We start from the raw sequence: 24,059 nt of genomic DNA, 5'->3' as shown, positions 1-24,059 counted from the left end.
ATTGTTAAAGATCTCTATGACTGACGGGTGAATGTACGGCAATGAAAGACGAGTTACTTTGTATAAATTTGCGAAACGAAAACAATCACACAATATAACTTCAAGTTTTTAATATGCGCACATATCTGATCAATTAAAGCCACAGCTGTTAAGCCTAGTAGAAGAAGTGCGGTGTTTGCGTTTGCTCGATGATGCAGCATGCAAGACGTGCGCCTGCGTTTCCGGTTGTCAGGCTTCCTGCATCACCACCGAGACCGAGATCATCGTTTTTTGCGTGAAGCTGAAATTTCATATAGAGCATATATCACACGAATGAGCATTCATATGAAAAATGAAACCGGTTTGTAAGCCGTCGTAAAAAGCATGAGCCATTTTCAAAGAATTTCGTTAAAGAATGTATTTTAAAGTCAGAAATCTAAACAACCAGAGTGCAATCACCGATTGCATGATTCACCTCTACAAAGCTTTTAGATGTCATCATTAGCCAAGGTAAACAATTATTATGCAGAAAAATAATTTGGACACTTTCCCCCAATTGTTTTTGCAGCTTGTATGTTTACATTACACTTTTCAAAAATTTTAAGTTGTTTTAAATGAGCACGATATAGCCAGTAGTGTGCTGACATAACATTAGCGCATACTATACATGTATTCTGTGACAGGGCGTAAAAAAATCCCCCCCCCCAAAAAAAAATCGAACTTTTTTATATCATATCAATGTATCGGTACTACAATGAGATGATTACAAAACAAGTAATGTTGGTTTTGTATTTTTCTAAAAATAAATCATGGTTCCTAATATATGTTTCAAAGGTCATTGTCAGTGTCCATCTCTGGAAGACATATTTATCAGCGTGAAGGTCACAGGTTTTGGGTAACACTGGAGTGAGATTTAATAATCCAATCATAGTTCATGCACCAATAATTACATGTATTAGCTGCTAGATCTATTTGATTGTGTTGCTTTTAAAGACACTTCAAACACATAAATGGTTTTATCAAGCGGATGAAATGAAAGCTAAGAGCCTTTATCAAGGACACACAGAGGCAGACGACACTGGCTGGCCTGGGTGTGTATCGAGCCAGCCACATATGGACTGCGAGTCCGACACTCAGTTGAGCTACGGCGGCTGCCTACTACACACCAGGCCTCGTATGGAAACCATGAAACACGTTTATTTTGAATAACCATATTTACTTCTAATTCCACATGCACTGGTCAGAAACACTGCCTTCTAAGCAGATTAGGATACACACAGCATGGACGTCTTGCTTTTTTGAGGGTTTCAGATCATTTTTCAGCACATAATAGGCTGTACATGGCAGCCAGTATATCTGGTGCAGGAAGAACTCAAAGGGAATTAATGGCAAGTTTCTCATATCCAAGTTGGTCGAGCAGAGACTTACGAGAACAGGGGAGAGAACTGTGGGTAATCTGTAAAATCGAGCTCCATTGACCACCCAACCACAGGGTGTCCCGCATCGTGACATAAAAAAACGTGCTCATGAGTTAAACTACTACTTAACCTATGTAAGAAAAGCATAAGATAATAGACACTTTCGTTTTCCTTGACTGTAATGGTGCATTACTAACAGAGATGCAGCCACGTATCAAGTTACATAATTGGAATATAAGAAGCACCCGATAAATTACATTTGAACACAAATTTAAGCTAAGTCATTAAATATCATGAACAATAGGTTCCAAAACTCTCATTTCGCAATAATGATGTAGAACCTATTAAGATGTATCCTTAATATAAGTATAACATTATTTATATAGAACATATTTAGTCAAGGACTCTACACAAGCTTAACCCAAGCCCAGGAAATTTTGAAATGTAGGTCAAATTAACGTTCTTTCTGTTAGGATGTGTACTGATATAGATGTATAAAATCATTCATTTTCATACTTTTAACATGAAGATAGCTTGCGAAATGAACATAGCTTAAAAAAATATACTTAAATTTTAGTCAAAGTGAGTAAAATATGGATCACACTGATCAAAGTTTGTAATGAGGTTGTAGTCAAGATGCATCCCTTCACCAAGTTTCATGATTTCAGGTATAACGCGGTATGTATGGTGTGCAAGAAACCCGACCTAAACGCACAAAACCTTAACCAGGGATGTTTACTTCATGTACATGTATGTATAATGTGGGTACCCTTATACTCAGTCCCATAAGGTAGGTGCTGCGAAACCCACATCTTTGCCTGTACGAGGCACGAGTAGTAGAATGACTCCTTTACTAGAACTTACTTCCAAATGTGTTTAAACGTTAATATGCAACTGGATTTGATTAGCTGCTTGTCAGATGAATGTGACGTCAGGAATATGAATTCGACAGGTCGAAATACGCATCATGACTGATGAGGCGAAACAATGTGACCTGCTGGTTCATTGGGCGCGTCGATTCGGGAAAAACTTATTCTCGGGTTCTTTAAAGTTGCACAAGTAGTAAATGATTTTGTCTGGCGGGGCAGTAGTTTGTGACTAATAGCGTCTATGGCTGTAAAAATGCGTTATGACAGGTTAAGGGAATAATCTGAATGTGATACAATTTGGGTTGACAATTTTTCCAGTCAGGTTGATAAACTGTGTGGCTGGATAATTAAACTATGCTTATAAGATTATGATGACTGATTATGCAACGAGTGATAATTTAAAAATGAGTCTGACTGTATTATGAATCAGTGAAGCTTACGCAAATACCTTTTAATATAACAAATCAAAGCCAGTCAGGTAAAAGATTCCAGATGTTTCAACGGGATTCATTTCTGGTCAGAAAAGCGCCTTTTAATTTTTGAACCGATCAAGAAATTTAACAACTTTTGTGTTTGCAGGATAAATGCATTTTACTGGTTTGAATAATGAATCAAACAGCCGACACCATGAAGTCATAATCACCAATTAAATGATCGATCCCTGTTCATTGAACATTTATATTTTTAATAAGGTCCTTGAAGGTCTGACAGTTAGCGAGCACCTGAGCTATATATTGTTAATCAATTGCTTATGAAATATTGCATTATAATCTGTAGGTATGTTTTGCAAAAAAAAAAAACAAAAAAAAAAAAAACAGAACTACTATTTTTCCCTTTAGGTAGTTTCTTATGATTCAAATTGTAAATGGTATGTTAAACCTGTCATTTTATTTCACTTTAGATCCGTAGCAAATTTCAATACAAAATTTAGAATAAACGACATAAATTGCTTACCACCAGACCACGGCCAATGATACTGTTAGGTCCAACTAGATTTGCTAAATGTTCATTTCTTGACTCAGCCACATGACCCGCCTCATATTGGCGTACGTTTCCAAAGTCACCCACGTGTCGCATTCTGAAATAATTTGGTATACTATGCAAGCAAAATACGTTTCTGTGTTATTGATGGAAATATACTCAGAACATTTTAAGACAAAAATACCGACATTGCCATGCGCATGTCTGTATAAGATGACTTAGCAATTCTTCAATGTTCTACTGTACAAACAAAACACGATATATTTAAAGACTTTGTCCAAAAAATGTGTTTTATATTTTTTGAAAACAACCGTAATATGTAAATACCTACCATGAAATGTGAAGTTACTAAGTAGATGTCTCTTCATTCTCTTTCAGTTGCAAGGCATTCGATAAAGAGATAATTCAATTACCGGTTAACCGCTTGTATAATATATCGATTCATAATAAAAAATAGGGGCGCATTTTTTTCAGACAACAGTTCACCGTTAAAAGAATTGCAGTAAACCGATATATTGTGTAATAGCTTTGTTTAAGGGTTCACCACTACTTAATACAGGTTCTGCTCCAAAATAAATCGTTTAACCTCTTTCATAAAGCTATTCACCGCCATTTAAATATCGGTTGGCTAATTTGGTGTGATACCCAGAAAAAGTATTCGCCGTCATTTAAAAACATTCACCCGCTATCTTACTATACTATCAGAACGCAATGTTTCAAATAATGTCTTCAAGTATTACGTAAAGCCTTACACAACTGATACAAATCTCGATTTTCTTAACCAAAGGAAGTATAGATGTGTTCTCTACGGAGCTTTCAAACAAGAATTATTTTTTTACAAATGATAAACATAAGTAATAAATACTTACCGTGATATAAACCTTTAAAAGACCCTAAGTGTTTACGTTTATCGAAGAAAAAAAAAACGAATGCGTTGTTTACTTGTGACAAATTTTACTTTTACGACGGAACACACTGTTTTCGATTATCCGAGAAAATATGCAAATTTAAGCTTGAGATGACCATAGTGTGACAATTTGTATACTAGGAAAAAGACGTGTGTTTAGTGTTAAAACTAATCATTGATGATGAAAGCGATCAAGAGACAGAGAGAGAGAGGAATGGAACGGGGATTTTATTGAGTTTTTAAATCCAATATATACATTTCTCTCTTCTTGTGATTATTACACGCAAGGTCCCAGTCCGTACAGTAAGCGCTTATTTATTAAAGGTAAGAATTTAATACTGGTTTGGTTTTGTGGGGTAACGCTTTGTTTGGAACAAGATATATGGCGGTCAGTATATCTGTGGAAGCCACTGTCAAGATTTCTCAAATCTCAAATTTCTCAAATACCCCGTTAGTCGAGACTCGAACGCAAGCGGACACAGGTCAGAAGTACGAGTGATCGGTAAAGGCGAGCATCTTAGATCAATCTGCCACACGGGAGTACTAAGAATTTCGTACAAATATAATCTCGATTCTACGGTAATCATAATTTTTGACCAAAAGTTAACTACGTCCGAAAGCTGCTAGCTCTGACTGGTCTGAATTAACCTTTAACCGCCGATTAGCATAACCTGTTGTCTCGCATGTGCTATGGTATATACCTCTACCATCTACTGTATCAGTGACTTTCAAGCAAAGAGCTAGGGACTCTGGAGCTCTGTAATGGACTCAGAATTGTCAAATATTTATTTTCTTTATTTTAAAATGTGTTTTATGTAGTTCATATTGACATATCTTTGTCTTTAAAAATAAGTTGCAATTTTTATATGTATCGCTCGAGATGACGTCATCGGTGGCCTCGCTTGTGTTGTAGAATGCTGAAAATGTGAAAAATGCAGCTACCTGCAATGCATTAGTACAAATTAAACTATCTCCGCAGTCATTAAACTTTCCAAAAGTTTTCCTGATTAGATGAGCTGAAATGAGGGCTACGTTAATTTTGAAAGAAAATGGTTCGATTCGAATGCTGACATTACTGATTAATGGGCATTAATGCGATGTTTAATGTGATAGATAAAATCGGTATTTGTATTGTTTATTTACCGGTAATTTACAGATCCGAGAAACAAACAAATATTTAAATATATTTCAAGTATGTATCAGAAATTTATTTAGAAACGAATTTTCGTTCTTTTAAATTAATTATGTACTGGATCAGCTGCTTATTCTCAAAAGAGTTTACAAGGGAGGTAATTTTGATATTACAATTATTATGCCCTAAAACAAATTAAATGTAGTTTACTTTAGCAGACACACATTCTTTATAGATTATGGAAACTGTTCGATGGTGCAATAATTCCAGGAGGTATAGATTTGCAGACGATTTGTTATATGACGATACAGACAACCCAGGTTGGTTTATCACATATTTTTGTGTGTATGTGTGATTTGGATTTTTAACGTAGCTTTAACAAGCTTTCACTCATATAGATACGATCTCTGCAGTGTGGCAGATTATAGTTATGTCTAGCACTGGAGCATCATGCCGCAGACATGTAGCATCATGTCACACTCAGTCGCATTATCCTGACACCAGGACGACCAGTCCTGATACTAACCTCTTAATGCTGAGCGCCTAGCGAGGCAGCTGTAAGTACCATTTTTGTAAGTATTTGGGATGACTGCCGTGGTTCGAACCACGACCTCCAGCATCCGAGGCGTACACTCTGACCATTTAGGTCACCGGAGCGCTCTTAGCACATTCTGAGTTGTATCAGATTTTAAAAAGTTTGGTATATTCGGGTAGATTTGAACCTGCTGAACCTATATTTCCTACCTGCCAGCCACTTTTAGCAATATTTTTCCATAGTCTAATTAGTAACTAGGAATACCTCTCTATCATGTACGTTGGGGGGGGGGAGTTTGGGACATGCAATATATATATAAGCAATTCTTTTTAAGTTTCATAATTTAAGAAAAAAATATTCCGACAAATATGCAGCTAAAACAGTTTGGTAACTAAAAAACAAACAATAAAGAAAAAATTAACTAGAATTAATATGCGGTCAAGAAAATCGTAGAGATAAATGTATTAAAAGAGGTAATAATTTCTCCTAAACCAAAATCATTTTATAATTATATTGAATTAATAACTATATAAGGTATAGTGTAAGCTTCCTCCGCCTTTACAAGCACAAAACCACTTTGGTCATCGATTTTCGGAACATCTGGGTTTTTATTCTTTATTATCCGCTTTTACAACATCCGGCTATTACTAATGAGAATGTTGTCAACACGGCTTTTGCGTAATCATAATACATATTTTCTGTCGATTCTTGCACGCACGCCAGTCCTAAACATAAACATAAGTTAACGTTTTGAATGAAAACAAAAATAGGTGTTAGAGGTAATCAACTGAGGCAATTAACAGCACTTAAACATGAATATAAACATCATTTAACGATGTTTTGAAAATAAAAGCCAGACTTATAGATACAATCATCCAATATTACGCATAGTGTATACAAATGCATAATGCTAGATGTATCATTTTAGGTCATTATCCTGAAACTGGCTTTTTAGCCATTCTGTACATAATCCACAAATATAGATGCCTTAACAGAGGCGAAATGCCCTGGCTTTGTAATGGTTGGTTTCATTTAATAAAAGTGGTCGTGGATAAGAATTAAATACATATTCAACGAAGAGCGAGGAACTCTTATATCTGCAAGTTTTATCTATCTGACTTGGACCCAATATCGACCCTTATCAAACCTTTTCCTTTTGCAAATAATCTTAAAGTTGACGTCGCTGACGCATTTTTGAGCCAAAAAGGTTATACATGTGTCTAGCCATTCTTACGTAGACGATATAAAAACAAATCACAACTTATTTGAGGTCATTAAAGAATAAGTTTTGAATTCTCTTTTTGACAATAAATAATTTCGTCTCAGATTAATACAATAACTTTTACATTCTTCATTCGATTGGTGTGAAAACTCTGTCAGTATCCGAAAAACATTCATAGACCTTACAACAGTACAAGTAGCAAAATTGACAATGTTAGCTAGAATAGTGTTTTGTATTAAACAAGTAATTTGTATTAAACAAGTGTACAATGTACACAGTATGGGAATCACCTTTGTCACAAGTGTACTTTTTAATTCTTAGTTGAGAGGGAACGTTCATGGTCTAAATTTCAAGAGGATTGGTCTGAGATGGATAATTTTGAAGCCGGCTGTCAATATTTTTAGTCCACACCGGAATCAAGATTGGATGAAATCCTTGTTCATCTACATCATCACCACAACCACCACCGCCATAATCATATTCATCAGCAACAACTACAACAGCAAGTTAGTATAGCCCTGCATTTAAAAATTGAAGTAGAACAACCCAAAGATATTAAAATGACCGTGACCCAAGATGGTGCGACTGGGTCATTAACAAAAGAGAATGCTCCACTCATGAATTTAATGTATTATCAAGGCTTTTATCTACGTGAAGGTGGAGTTATTTCTGCTTCCGTTCAGTAGATGACACATTAAGAAATACGTGGATATATTGGAGTGAATAAGCACAGTCTATTGTGGCGATCAAAAGAGTATACTTAGCACCATGTTTGCACGCAAGTCTATCAGGACCAAGGACTGTTCTTGTCGTTGCTTTATTCGTTATTCCTATTACAGTTGCAATTTGACCGTATCGTTCTTAGAACTAGATTTTCAAAATGGCGGGGGACAGTAGTGTGGATACTGGAAATGGTAGAGATTAATATTTGTGTGTTGATGCATCTTGTTTAGAGACAAGATAGAAGAGAACATTAAGATCAACATGAACCGTTTTAATAAACCCGTAATATACACCCGATATAAGCTCTTCGTATATCAAAGGGCATAACCCCTAACTCTCATTGCCTCAAACAGGAGCATGACTCAACTGCAAGTGTGCTATAAATAAGGGAAGTATAGGATGTTACATATTCCACATTTTCCCCCAAAAGTATTGTACTATTTTATTTAATGGTCCAATCCAAGGAAATAACCAAAGTGAAGAAGTGGTAAAGAACGCGATCAGGTTATGCCATAAATATGCATTAAACTAGATAATGCTCTATTGAAATAATAACAATAATAATAATAATAATAATAATAATAATATTATTATTATTATTATTATTATTATTATTATTATTATTATACCAATAGGTCCTAGATCTATACCTATGGCTCCATCCAGGGGCATAACCCTGAGGTAACAACATTCAAATAGTGAGACAGGGAAGTGTGAAATATTATTGTTATTTGAACTAAAAAGTGAACAGAGTTGTGGAATGTTTAACTATTAGAAACGAATCCCCGAAAGATGTCCTACTTCTTGACGTAATTCGGAGGGCAATACACCTTAGTGGTAAAAGGCATTTTTTTTTTACCATACCGTGTCCCATCTTTATAGTGAATTGAACAAATGTTCATTGAAACGAAAGATATGGAATCAAACTGTAATCAAAAGGTGTCATCCTTATTGACTCAAGTGTCCCGCCCAGGGACTTGACCCAGGGGTAGGAGTAGTAAAAATATAATGTCGAAGTGTGGTCATACTATATTCTTTCATTAAAATGGTTTCTTTCGTGGCTTTTACAAGTTTTCTTTTGTTGATATTCAGCATTATATTAAATATATGATCAAATAGCTAGCATATGCATACTGCCGCCCGTATAGTTGTAGGGGCTTGACAAACGACTTAAGTATACGTGATCTTTCGACTGTTTTGAAGATCAATGAGCGTCATGGTCATGTGAGTGTGACGTCAGAGACGGGGCAGCTGAAGCAATGGTTGGTTAGCTTTATTCTGACTTTTTAATGCCCGAATTTAGTAATTTTAAGAATAAACATATGGCATCCTTTCATTCCATTATATAGTCTTATCCTTATACCATAAAACCTTCAATAGCGACCACTAACACTTCTGCCAACAAAAAATCATCTTTCACATCTTTCACTATATGTGTTCACTCAAAAGAGCCAATTATTTTAAAATGTGGTTTTAAGTAGCGTGCAGCCTCGAGAAATGGGAGATTCATATTAACATTTACTGTTATATTGTCATTGTAGTACAACCAATGTATTATTCTTTCTTCAAAAACTTCTTTCATTGGTGTTTTGTGGTTTGTGTTGGCTCATGCCTACTGGGAGGGAGAATATATTTTGTGACGTTGTGAATCCTGTGGAATCTGAAAGCTCTTGAGGAGCAAACAAAACTCCTGACAGTGTATTTGACATCTGTACAAACAACACTCTTTAGATGTTTAATTATTCAAGTTTGCAAGGATGGAGAAACGCCAACAACCAGTTTATTAGTACGATCCATTTATTATGCAAGGAACACACTTATTTTGACCGATTTTATAGAAAACAACTGGATGCTTAATGATCAGACCTTCTGGATGCTTAATGATCAGACCTTCAGCAAAGTTAACATTGCTTTAGACATTTTAAATACAATCAGCAAAAACCTTGGAAGACAACATCTAAATGAATTTGATTTCAAATATAAGTGAAATAATATAAAACGTTACAGTTATTGTTTAGCCAGATGGTTAAGTTGGCTTCGATCCTCGACCATGGTGATCAACTTGGATATACATCCGAGCATGTGCATTGTACACCTCAGCTTAAAATCAGCATCGGCGTACAACTTGCGCGTGCCCAGGTATTTATCCAACGCAAACCCAATATTAGACGAAACATGTCAGGTGACCTGTGTGCGTAACTTACTCAGGTGTATCTGTAGGAGCACCGTGTGTTGCATTAAAAGGATTGAAATGTGGACCCAGTGAATCGCATCCGTTACTCAGGTTATTCAGTGCGTGCACGTGTAAACCATGTAACTTAGTCTGGTCATTCATAGGAATTCCTTGGATTTCCGTACGTATGTTAAGCATCCCCATTCTTCGGCAATCCCTGCTCTGAAAAATATTAATTGAAACATATGAAATTAATAAACACAATTAAAATAAGTGCAAGAAGGTCAAGTTCACACTCGAAGCATGCTGTAATACATGCAAGTCTTGAAATTAACGGTCTCAACTTCATAACGACTCTTTCAGAGTATGAATGCAGCCCTTGAAGGAATTCATGAAATATAAGCAAATAAATAAAATAAATAACCAAAACCTTGACAAACTTATTCCACATATAGGAACAAAGTTATGAAATACAAGAAGAATCTTTTTTTTTTTAACTATGACTATGATCTTTATATCCGTAAGAGACTAAGAATTAATTGTCGTGATCGATAAAGAGTCATGCCAAGTATGATGATAATCCAGGGTCTGATCGGCGGGGGGGGGGGGGTGGGATCCAGGGTTTTCGGACAACCACCACCCGCAGGTCACTTGAAATTTGACCATCGGTTTATTTTTGCTCACCTTTATGGGGCATTATACACACTTTTGAGTAAACATACAGATTTTTGCTTTCGTGACGTTTCGATGAAAGTTTGTGTCCTTTTGTAATTTTGGAACACATCTCCACCCAAAAAAGCCCCAAAACAGCACTTGACCCAATTCTGCCCTGTAATGTATCGTGGGTTTTGTGAAATATATTTAAATGAAAAACAAACTTTTAAACATTAATTCCACCGCTGGCTGTAAATAACTAATATGTCTAGCATTGGATACACACACAAAACAAAGTATAAGGCATGGGCTTGGACGATACTTGGTCTGATAAATTATATTCAAGTGACGAGTGACATGAAATTAACTAATATGACTGATGACTGTGATATGGTAGGTAAACATGGATAACAGACTGACTACTACTCATATTTCACATTTTCACTTTTTTTGACAGTACAACATTTAGATGTAATGGGCTATGATGCTACGGTGGTCCAACTCCACATGAGTACGCAGGTGGGGAATTACTCATAAGCCTTATATACCAGTCCTTACGATAGTATAAGCCTTATATACATGTACTAGTCCTTGCGATATTATGAAACGTATATACTAGTCCTTGCTATCTTTAAGCCTTATATACTAGTCCTAACGATATCATAAGACCTGTATACTAGTCCTTACGATATCATAAGACCTGTATACTAGTCCTAACGATATCATAAGACCTGTATACTAGTCCTTACGATATCAAAAGACCTGTATACTAGTCCTAACGATATCATAAGACCTGTATACTAGTCCTTATGATATTACAAGCATTATATACTAGTCCCTGCGATATTGCAATATGCATGTATGTATCTCGGATTCGCTAGGATGGGCAATTTTTACATTACTAATATAAAAGTCTCGAGTCATATTTCGTCATTAAACCTTCATTCAGAAATGTTTTATGAGTAAGCATATAACTATTCTAATTACCACCAACACCACCACTAAAGCTGGTGCAGCTATAGCTACAACTACTACCAGCATGCGCACCATAACTACTACAAAATCAACGCAACTACCTCTACCATACTAACCACTTTTTGACGAAAATACACAGTTCCTTCAATTTTACTGGGAAGGTCTTTCATATTTGGATTGGTAGTTAAACGGCATTCGGCATAAACTGAAAGTAAAATGAGTCATGTGATATACATACTAAATGTCAGGAATGCACATTTAATTCATATAAGTGACAGGATTTCTCAAAGTTCTAACACAAGATAAATATAATAATCTATGATCTTAATAGTGTAGGTTGTAGGAAGACAAATATAAGGATCTGGTCTGAAAGGTGAAAGTTGTGGGAACACTAATATAATAGCATGTGGTCTGAAAGGTGAAGGTTGCAATAAGATAAATATATGTGGTCTCAGTGTTGTATCTGCGCTTGATACAGCATGTATTAACCAAACACTCCAAACTTATTTGTTCATAATGTTAAGATAAATATATGTGGTCTCAATGTTGTAGGCTCAAGGAAGGCGAATATAAACACCCGTTATCTGAAAGTGTTAGGCTCTAAGAAGACAAATATAATAACACGTCTTAATGTTGCAGGCTCTAGGAAGACAAATGTAATAATATGTGGTCTGCATGATTAAGGATGTACGGACAAACGTTAATGACAAAGGTGTGTGTGGAGGTAATTAGGGACTTAGGAAAGTGAGCAGAATTTCAGGTAATAACGGAAACTGTTCCGTGTCCTGGAATACTAATGAACTTTAAACTGTCACATATCAGACCTCTATCTACGCTTGATACAGTATTATTAACCTAACACTCCCATACCAACTTATTTGTTCATAATAGCCTATCGTATGCTGAAAAATGGCGTTAAACCAAACAACAAAAACAACCACCATCACCAACATACCGCCATTCCCTTAATCACCAATGTCAACAGGCAAACAACATGACAGATGCCCCAAAACCACTGACTACCACCAGCATCAAGGTTAAGAAAGTCAAACCGGGAAAAATGGCTCAAACCCCACCATTATCACAAGACAAGAACAAAAAGGGGCACACAGATACCTCAAAATCAAGGAACACAAACCACCACAGTGCGAAAGAACTCATCCACTCCAGTCAAACACCAGGCCCCTGCAAGGAAAATCCTATAGCAGATCCTAAAATATATGACCTTCTATGGACATATAAAGAACAGGAATGCCAACGTTTCCATATGCTGTCACGTGAAAAGAGGAGGGAGAGACCACTAAAGGAGATATTGGACCAAAGAAGGGTAAGACTCCGATGAACGCAATATCCAAATGGAAAAATACAATAAAAACACATTCCAAGACAACAACCAAAACAACAACCAAATATCCAAGAGAAATGTGACTACCAAGCAACAAAAAGTAAATAATACGAAAGAAGGGACCAAACAACCAACAAGGAAAATCTATCAACAATAACAGAATTGGTAAAAGACCTAACGATATTCATCGCCAGCAGCAGCTCCAAACACATCTACAATAGTGCCAATAGCCTAGTATAAATCAATATTAACACTTATGCAGGAGCCTTCATAATCATTAGACTCAGATATAACAACATCATAGTTAGGTGCAGCACAACAAGACAGGTAGCCAAATAGATGGAGATACATCAAATAAACCAACCCATGTCAAAGTTACAAGGCACAAGGCGCTCACAAAAAACACCGAGAGGCCCCGAGTGACCACCAATTAAGCGCTCACCGTTACGGATCACTGCCATCTCACCTCTGTCGGCGCCTGTTCGAGTCCCGGATTCAGCCAATGTGGGTATGTGAGAAAGCTTGCCAGTGGCTTCTAGTGGGTCAGTGGTTCTTTCCGAGTTTTTCCTCCATCATTGATACTGGCCGCCATGTATAGCCTATCGTGTGCTAAACAATGGCGTTAAACCCCACAAGAGCAGCATTGAGCACGCCGAGCAAAACTCAGCAGGACCAGACCATGGTCAAGGAAAAGGAGCAAATACCCGATTCAGCCAAAATAACCAAGATCAAACCGACACAGATGAATGGACAAAAGTCAAATACATCTAACATAGAGGTCATTAAACTCAGTCCAAAATACAATATTTTAAACAACAATGACCATAGAATTAATAAACCAAGAAGACATATCAAGAGATTCCAGATGAAAGTCAAATCAAGGACAACTAACCAACATAATTCTACTGGAAGTGTAAACAACCCCACCACTGCTCGTTTAATGTGATTGCTACTCGTACCCACTACTTGAATACAACGTCAAACCTCGCGTTTGCAGTCATTGCAAGTCATGGGGACACCACGCCAGCAGTTGCAAAATCAAAAAACAATGCGACAACTGCGGCGGCAGCCACAGCATCAAACGCACATAAATTGGACAAAAGTGGGATAATTGCAGCTCACCCCATCATCCCATTTCCAAGGACTGTTCATACACCAGGAGAGAAGAGGAAATTATCCAAGTAATGACAGAACAAAAATTGCCTTATGCAAAAAGCAAAAGCAACAAGCCTATTGAAACGTACCGTGCAAGAAAAGGAGGCAGTACCATAAATACCTGCTTTACCTAAGCCAAACCCTAATCCGACCACTACCTAAGCCCACCCCAGTCCAACAAACCAGCTGACAATAGGACGACCCCACTTGCCCTCACGCAATAATAAGAAACAGGTGTAACATAAATTAAAACAAGAAATTAATGTTTATGGTAACACTATCCAACCAACTAAATCTGATATATCTACCTTCATTCTGGAGGTTCGGAATCAAACCAAAACAGAAAATGCAGACCCTTCATTACCGAACAATTCAAGTACCAAGGGCGTAAGCAAAGCAGGTAACAAATGCGCCCCCACATGAGGTATTCTCACATGCCACCATTATTCACTACCTAAAGGACATCAAGGTGGGAATCACAGACATCTCTCAAAATTATCATGAAATTTGTATTCCATTCTACGATTTACTATCTGACTTGTTGTAAAAACACTTCGAAACCAAACGCTAATCCGACCTTTATAATCTACTAAAATAAATTAACTATAACATCAAGAATGGATAAAACTAGGAAAAAGAATCTAATAATCTGGAAATGAAATAGCCAGGGATTAAGTATCAATAAACCAGAGCTAATGATTAAACTTCAACAATCTAAACTCAAACCTGATTTGATAGTTATCCAAGAAACCCTCATTCACCAAAAATCAGATTATTCAACCAGTACATTCACCATGAGAGACAATGAGAAAAGGGGTTGGGGTGTTTTAGCCATCTTTGTCTGCGATACACTCCAAAATACATCATTCCAACAATACTCTGTAGCTACAAATGCCCATAACAATCCCACACCCCTTGAGTATTAATCGATACTCATCCACAGTGGGCATATTTTATTCGAAATGTTTAATATATATGACCCTGGCAAGCCACGTGCCATCTAACCTCTTTACTATGCCCAATTAATCAGCACAACGAGTGAATACGTGATATGTGGTGATTTCAACGCAGACAGCAAAAGATGGGGAGGAAAGCACCAAAACAAGTGAGGCAAATTAATCGAAGAATGGGTCCTTAACAACAATCTGGTCATATTAAATGATGGCACTAAAACCAGAATTTCACCAGAGGATGGATCACTATCGGCAGTTGATCTAACAATTTGCACACCCAAATTAGCATCTATGACGCATGGGGAAGTAGATGGAGACTCCACGTTGGGCAGCGACCATTTCCCCATTATTATTACCATTAACCTTTCCCATCTAGTTGCCACTTCCTCAAAAGTTTCCAAATGGAGACTAGACAAAGCCAACTAGCATTCATTCAATTCCTTGCACGCCGGGATAACTAGCCGACCTAGGGGAAGAGGACATCGACCAATGCAACCAAACAATTCTTGACGCGAATGGCGACAGCAAGCATATAATCAAGGAGGAAAAAAGCCCTCAATAAATTTCGCCAATTTGCTGACGACAGTGGCATATGGAAAGCGGGCAAACCACGCAACAAACAATAACTGAACTACAAAACAATTTAACTAACATCGGCAAATGGGCCGATAAATGGGGGTTCAAATTTTCAAAAGAAAAACCAAAGGGAATACTATTCTCCCCCCTTCCCCATAAAGGTACAATATAGAACCGCCAACCCTATATATCCAAGGCGAACCAATCAAATTTGAAAAGTCGCAAAATTTTTAGGCATGTACTACGACCAACATCTCACATGGAATCATCACATCACCGAATTAATCCGAAATTTAACGGAGACTTTAATCTCCTGAAAAACATCAAAGGTTTACAATGGGGTGCAGACCAAGATACTTTGGTAACACTGTACTGGGCCTTAATTAGATCCAAACTGGATTACACATGTCAGATATATGCATCTGCCAAACCATCAATTATTAAACGCCTTGACATAATCCAAGCAAATGCTCTGCGCAAATGTACAGATACACTCTAAAATACAGCTTAACGTTAAGACACGCAGCCAGACTTTCTATACACAATCCCAGTCATCACACAAGGAACATCATTAACAAATGCAACATCCCATTTAGCCTGAGACTCGTCCCCGTCCCACCATCTGGGAAAAAGATCCACATATTATGTAACGAACTACTTATTACTCGACTGCCTTCGTGCAGAATCAACACGATATCCAGACCCTACTCCACGGACAAGGAATAAACCTAATATCAACACGATATCCAGACCCTACTCCACGGACAAGGAATAAACCTAATATCAACACGATATCCAGACCCTACTCCATGGACAAGGAATAAACCTAATATCAACACGATATCCAGACCCTACTCCATGGACAAGGAATAAACCTAATATCAACACCTTAACAACAAATGTTGGATCCAAAGAAGAACATCCTTCAGAAATAAGATCAAAGATCCTGACTATATTAGACAATTTTTTTATAAGGATTTGTCAAAATATACACTGATGGGTCTAAATCAAACAACACAGAACTGCTGCTGCATTCACTATCCCGGAATTGAATAACGAAATAGGAAGCAGACTCCCGGATAACTGTTCAATATACAAAGCAGAATTTTGGGTCATATTTGAAGCAGTGAAGACATATCAACAGAAATTCCAGAAAACAATAAAAGTCACTCACTGAGTGTGCTAAAATCCTTGGAAACAGGCACCTCAAAGGGGCGTGAAAGCCTCCTAAAAGAATCCAACTTAGTATTTAACAACATGGAAGACCAAATTGCAGAAGTCATGTGGGTCCCGTCTCATATAATCATCCCAGGGAACGACAAGGCCCACATAGCAGCAAAGAACGCACTAAGCGAACCAGAACCGGCCCACATCGATTATAGCGTCCCAGAATTATACAACAGGATATCCAAACAAATTGCCTCTAAATGGCAAACCCAATTGGATACATGCCCCAAAGGACGTACGCAGAACTCGACTAAAAAAACAGTGAGATGCAAACCCAAAGCACCAAAAACCAATATCAAACACCATCAACGGATCATTAACGGAATTAATACAGGAAATCCCTATTTGCAAGTAGCATGAGGAAACATGTCTTGGGTAATTGTGGAAATGGAGCGAAATACCCCAAATGATTTGATGATGAAGACGTCAGGCACGTTTTCAGCATATGCCCGAAATATGATGAACAAAGGAAACAATTAACCACCACGTCGAAGAAAATTGGCTCGTCATATACCTGCCCTGAACTACTTTATCAAACTAATCCCAGCCCCAATCAAACAAATGATGCCATGTTGATCGTCCTCAAGGAGACTGATAAAATCAAAAAAATATAACCCAACCTGTTATGATCAGACCGGCTGGACATCTCACATATCCTATATATAGTTACATTTAGCCACTTACTTAACCCAATCACCCATCCGCTAGTTTCATGCATTGAAACAGGTGGGGAAGTGGGTGCGGAGGTAGTATACGGTTTACTGCTCGAATAGGACCATGTACCGTGTGAGACGGGCTGATGTTACACCTGCACTCATCACACTACGGTACCCTGGGTGGTTATACAAGCAATGCAGCTTAGTGACATATTCAGAAGAAGGACATAGCTAATACCCATTTATACAAACTCTGATCCTTCTAGGAGCGACTGGGTGGGAAATTAGGGCCGGGGGTAGCATACGGTTTACAGCCCAAGTAGTGGGGTGTTTCGCGTGAGGCAGGCTGATGCTACATCTGCACCTATCACCCACTTCAGCACCCTGAGTCGTCCAAATGTGTAATCAATTACGTAATGCAATAGGTGATCGGTAATTAGGTAACCATCATACTCATACTAACAACATCTATTTGTTTTATCCTACAACTTAAGGCATGATGAATTGTCTTAAAATACAAGAATTAAAATTGGTCAACAAACTTAAATATTATAAAGTGGCTTAACTCACATCCATGAGGGCCTTCAGCCAGTGTGGGTGTGTGAGAAAGCTTGCCAGTAGCTTCTCGTGGGTCGGTGGTTCTTTCCGAGGTTTTCCCGGGTTCTTCTTCCACCATTAATACTGGCTGCCATGTATAGCCTTTCGTGTGCTGAAAAATGGCGTTAAACCCCACAACAACAACCATCAGGGCCAGCTGCACAATGCGGCAACGAATGATGGTCAATAACCCAAAGCCACCAATACCAACTACAAAATGTGGCACCAAATTACATAATTAGGAAATATGTCCTTAACAAATTAGAACTATAAGGTGATTAAATATCAATCATCAGGCACCCCGCACAAGGCGGAAATACTAATTATTAGAATAGAAACCCCAAATAGTATTCGATTAAATAATTTTTCGCTTAAATAGACTAGGAGATTCATCATGTCATCGCTACCTTATCCTACAAACAGCACAAATGACTTTCCAAATTACAAATACGGCAAATCGACGACATTTACTATTCTGAAACTGGGGTACAAAAAATCAATCCAGGATATCGTTCACATCCCTTCCACTCGGTCCGACATACCTTTGCCACTGAAAGACATGTGCCATATAAGTGAGTGCGTGTGGGCCATTACCACTAACCATGAGTTCAGCGAGACATCGATGTCCCGAAATCGGACTAATCAAATAGCGCTCCCTATTGCATTAATGCGTTGGGAGAAGTGGCACCACTCCTTACCCCTCGAAAAAATCAATTATTCCCACACGGGAAATTAACTAGTCGTACTTGCCCGTAAGGGCGAACAAGACTTTAATTGAAACGACCGACCGATCAGCCAAACCATCTATTGTTGACTCATCTTCCGATGAAGATATGTTCAAGACTAGCCAAGCTGAACGAAGTTTACGTGACATTACATAACGTCAGGCAAAGCCTGAAGAAATGGAGATTGCCAGAATACTGAAGTAACCAAAGATCTGATAAAAGAGCTCTTCCGAAAGGAAATCAAGAAAGAAGAATTTACGGAGTAGTACAGACTTCAGAAGCAAAGAGCAGAGAGAACAGCAGCAGCAGCAGCAGCAACAGCAGGAACTTGACAGGATTTGTCGACTGCCTTTGTAGACACGAAAGAGTGCTCCTTCTCTTTCCGAAGATGCACGCCCCATTCATGTGGGAAAGCCTGCCGCCAGACGGGGACGCAATCTTAGACGATAAAACACTGCCATAACTCCCCGTCCACAAAAAACAGCCCTTTGCAGGGCCACCCCAATATTCTAGAAAAGACATACTAGTTTAATTGCCAATTATATGTTAGTAAGTTAAAGAAAATGGAAGTGTGTCTATAAGCATTTCGTTTCGGTAGCTTCTCAAAGTATAGTCCGTTTTTGTTTGTAGTTAGTGCTTGCAATTAAAAAGTGAGTTTCTTTTAGGTCCGCGCATTCCATGTTTTTTGGGGGTGATTGATTGATTGATTAATTGGATTATAGTGGTGTGCGCACGTTGTGCATGTACCACTGTTAATGGTCGCACAGCGACCTGATAATTGATCCTGGGGGAAGGAAAAAGAGCCTCATCCCCCAGGCGTTTGTGTGTAGCCTTATAGCCTTCAGCCGTGGATCCTTTTGGTTCCCATTGTGGTCTAATTGGAGGGCTGTTTCATGAGTGGGAATGGACCCATGCACCCATGATGCTAAAAAGAAATTATGTTTACCAGTCACTGTGGTGTCGACCAATGCAGTTGTAACGTCAGTCGAGATTGGTTGGTAACAATGACGTCAAACTGGGACACCTAATTTAGGCGGGTGGAAATCGTTCCCCATCTCCGCCCTTTGTACGAATGTCCGGACGTAGGAAGTGGAGGGGAGTTCCGGCATCATACAACCCGCCCGTACTTAGCCAAATTATGTCCAGATGTTTGTAAATGGACCCTAACAACAAATATTGTGTAAGCCACCTGTGCAATTGAGTCAAATTCAATTGAGTCTGATAATGTTCTTAACTACTAGCAATTGAAATGGTACTAGTACATAGTGTACATACTGAGATGCCCTAACAATTTTGCTTTTTTATGGGTGATCATATGAACCTTGTGAATTTTGATGTCATGGGATATTTTCCTTCACGTCCGCGCTTCACCAATATAAATCAAAAGCTTGTAGATCAAAAAATCGTTAACCGCATAATGATAGGGAAAACAAGATTCGCAGGCAGTTTTGGTAAATACTTAAGCCCAAAACCAGCCAACATAAACTTCTACAATTGTCACACTGTAGAAGACCTGCATCATGTATTCAATGATTGCACAAAACTCCAGATAGCAAGAAACAACTTTCAAAGAACTCAAAAAGAAATTGGATCCCATCATACATATCCATACTTCCTATAACCAGCTAATCCTAACAAACAATTAACAAATCTTAACATATTAAAATATCTTGAAACAACAGGGCTCAATAATAGGATTTAACAAAAAAAAAAAAAAATAGTCAGGTAACCAGTTAAGACCGGCAATTTTAACTCGTGTAAGTTACCCGAGTAATTCTGGAAAGAAAACCGTCTTACCCTAATAAAATTTAAAAACATAATGAAAACATTACCCCCCCCCCCCCATCAAATCCAAATTGACCGTTAGGTAACACAGTTAAGACGGGCGACTTTGACCCGTCTAAGTGACCTGAGTAGTTCAGCAAAGAAACCCGCCTCTCCTTTCTTCTCTTACCTACTTACTCTGAACTAACAGTTAAAAGACAGCACAGAATACACTACGTTACTCTTTTGATAATAGTATGAGTAATTCAGAATTCAAAATTACCTTCGGACACTAACCTGGATCCAGCGGATGCCTGCTGCAGACAGACAACATCCTTCCCCCTCACCTTTCCTCCCTTGCCTCGGAAGAACACAAATTTCAACGTGCAATGCCCACATACAAATGTTCGAATATAACACTTCATAAGAGAGAGCAGGTACCATTCCCACTCATACAATCAAGTAAAACAGAAATATTATACATAAATGCGTGTTAGGTCATTCCCACTTGTGTCAGCCTTCCATTCAGCTAGCATGAAACACCATGTTTCGCTAGCTGACGGCTAAATTAACAGCACTTCTTAAGGGCATAAAGTCTGAGGGATGAGGCACAGTTTCCTTCCCTCAATAGCAATTATCATCCTGCGGTACAGGAATAAACCCGAGGCACATGCACATCTGTGCGCAAGCCTCTATAATCAAATTAACTAACTAACAGTATGGCTTAGTCGTCGACTAACGAAGCAGCAAGAAGCACGAGATTGATTAATACAGTCAGCGATGGAAGCCATTTTCCCTATAAAAGCCTTGAACGCTATAAGGTGGTTAAGCCTCAATGTCGCCACAGGATGGAGCCTTCGTGCTCAAGCGAAACGTACCACACTTTTGCTGATGTGGGAAGAAGATAGCAGATACAATTGGAAAGGTGTCATTAAGAAATTGGAGAAATTCACATTTAAGAATTTTCATTAGGTCTGATTTAAAGTATTAATGCACATTTTGTGCATTTGGAATTAATTAAGATAGGACAATTTAATACTTAAATTCGAGACTAATTGCGATTGTGGCTAACACAGAATTGGTAATAGGGAATAGCCATTATATAACTAACTGGGTTGAATTTGGCAATATTAATTTTGGCATTTCAGGTACTTTCCGGCTACGTTTGGACCTCTCTTCTGAGTCCATCTCTTCCCTTCCTAATCGGACATTTAAAGACGAGTGTGTGGGCCGATTCCCACTCGTCTATAATCAGGTGCCCCGATGAGGGTGTACGCACGGAACTGGGACGACGTCATAAGACCAGTGCCCAATCCTGTGAAACGTCTTATCATGTAGTTATACCTTCCAACACAGACATTTATCTTGAGTGCTTGTTGGGTCCAATTCTGCTCTAAAAAGCCTTACATACAGGTCGATTGACCCTAAACAGCCCCACTATACTACTTACATCATAACGCATGAACGAATTTTCTGCCTGAACATCGTGCTTATTGCGAATCGAGTGTAGCTTCATAATTACGAGATTCGTTCACGGTGTTCGCCATTTTTATTGCCGAATAATAATTATATTTTTGGTGAATGGGAGGGTGATGATGTACGATGGCTGTCATCAATTCTGCAACTACAGAAAATTATAACTTTTAATGGGATGGGAATAGTGGCTATTTACCATCTTTTCTGCTACTGTAGGTAGATATACATATTATCAACACGGAATGCGAAGTATATTTACACATGACAATCACATGGTTAAATATGTTAGCACATGTTGCCCAGTCAAAGTTTGCCTTATGATGATCGCGACCGCTGTATAATTTGCTTTAAAGGTTCGTCTAAATAGTGTTATTATTCTATTTCTTTTTGAATCACGTGCTTTGCATCTTGGTTAAATTCTGACCCATCATTTGATCTCTCTCAGCAATGTACATATCACTTAGTAACACGAATAGGCTTCATAATGTGGTTGGTTGTGGTATAACCAAATACCACGTATAGAACGTAATAAATTATTACCTTTGGAAAAATAAATATTTAAATGCGAGGTGCAGTCTGTTTTGCGGAAAACAAATTCATGAGATCTAAAAAGGTTATTTTGGTATTGCTTTTACGCGCAATAAATCACGGCATTGAGACGGAATTGAGCAATTGCACTAATTATCGTGTTTTTGTATGCAGACTAAGCAGGATGCAACGAGCGTTACATTTTAGATGTTAACTGGGCCTCGCGTACACTGCTTGTGGTAAACATCACAATGCTACTGAAAGGGGGCAATCATATTGGTCTTCTTGCTGTCAGCAAAATCCCACGAGTGACAGTCACCTTATATGCATACTCGTTTTCACTTACTACATGCAATACGTGATTTTTGATTATACAACACTTACCCAGGCTATGAAGCCGATTCGAGTCACAATACCCTTTAAGATATGTATCCAACAGTATTTGTATCATTTATGCGGCATATGTTGTTGTTGTTGTTGTAGGGTTTAACGCCATTTTTTGCACAAAATAGGCTATACATAGCGTCCAGTATAAACGGTGGTGGAAGAACCCGGGAAAACCCCGGAAAGAACCACCGACCCACGATTAGCTACTTGCAAGTCTTATCACATGCCCACGCTGGCCTAGCCTGAGATTCGAACCCACTCAGACAGGGGTGAGATGGCAATGATCCATAACGGTGAGCGCAGCATAATTGGTCAACCAGGTATATACTTTAGTTAAAATTTGGATTTATTACGCAATTCTAAATTTCTCGGTGATGTACAGAATTCAAACAATTTGATTTTGTCTTTGTTATACGGGAACGTATCTGTACTCGGCTACCAGTCTGCGCGTATTTAGCAGTTGCAACGATCTATAAAATGCATATATTTATCGATTGAGACAGTGATAGTAATATAGATAGACTGATATGTAAAAGCGATTGGCATGAACAGTTATCACAGAGAGAGAGAGAGAGAGAGAGAGAGAGACAGACAGACAGACAGAGAGAGAGAGAGACAGAGAGAGAGACAGAGACAGACAGACAGAGAGTAGGGTTGTTCAACCAGCAAAATATATTACCAAATCCTTTAGGACACAATGTCAGAGGAAGTCCATCTGCTCTCCGAAACGAAATCACAACCGTAAAGAGCACAAACATAATTACTGGATACGCCATGTTCACACAATACCTGTCCACAACTTTATGCTAGACACGTAATAATAGACCATCGTTTATAATCACTGAAATTATATAAGGTTGGCATGCACTCTCATGGAAGGTGCACGACTAAAAAAACTTTTGAAAGTACTCTATCATTGATTAGTTGGTATTTCCGGACACAACATGACATGAATGACTATATAGTGCCTATTCAATAGAAGTAACGTGCTCTAATTAGTGACACACCTCCAGATCTGATTCGGACTTGCCCTAGTAAAATTTGAACATGCAGCCTTTGCATTCTAGTCACGCTACACTACCACTGAGCCACAGCGGTTGCC

At 38.2% G+C, this 24,059-nt stretch overlaps 1 protein-coding gene across 1 annotated transcript; it reads right to left on the bottom strand.

Moving 5' to 3' along the window:
• Positions 1-95: 95 nt before the first annotated feature.
• On the bottom strand, positions 96-23,804 carry LOC149801074 (uncharacterized). Its single transcript, XM_089955104.1, has 5 exons — positions 23,637-23,804; positions 11,685-11,773; positions 9,971-10,161; positions 3,221-3,344; positions 96-280 (listed from the first exon to the last, which is right to left on the bottom strand). Exons 1-5 carry the CDS (start codon positions 23,731-23,733, stop codon positions 155-157), a joined length of 627 nt encoding a protein of 208 aa, XP_089811230.1. The 5' UTR covers positions 23,734-23,804; the 3' UTR covers positions 96-154.
• Positions 23,805-24,059: the final 255 nt, after the last annotated feature.

The sequence above is a fragment of the Sinohyriopsis cumingii genome, chromosome 4, assembly GCF_028554795.1.
Source record: "Sinohyriopsis cumingii isolate HCF-2022 chromosome 4, ASM2855479v2, whole genome shotgun sequence".
NCBI classification, from domain to species: Eukaryota; Metazoa; Mollusca; class Bivalvia; order Unionida; family Unionidae; genus Sinohyriopsis; species Sinohyriopsis cumingii.
This window is presented reverse-complemented; position numbering and strand designations above follow the sequence as displayed.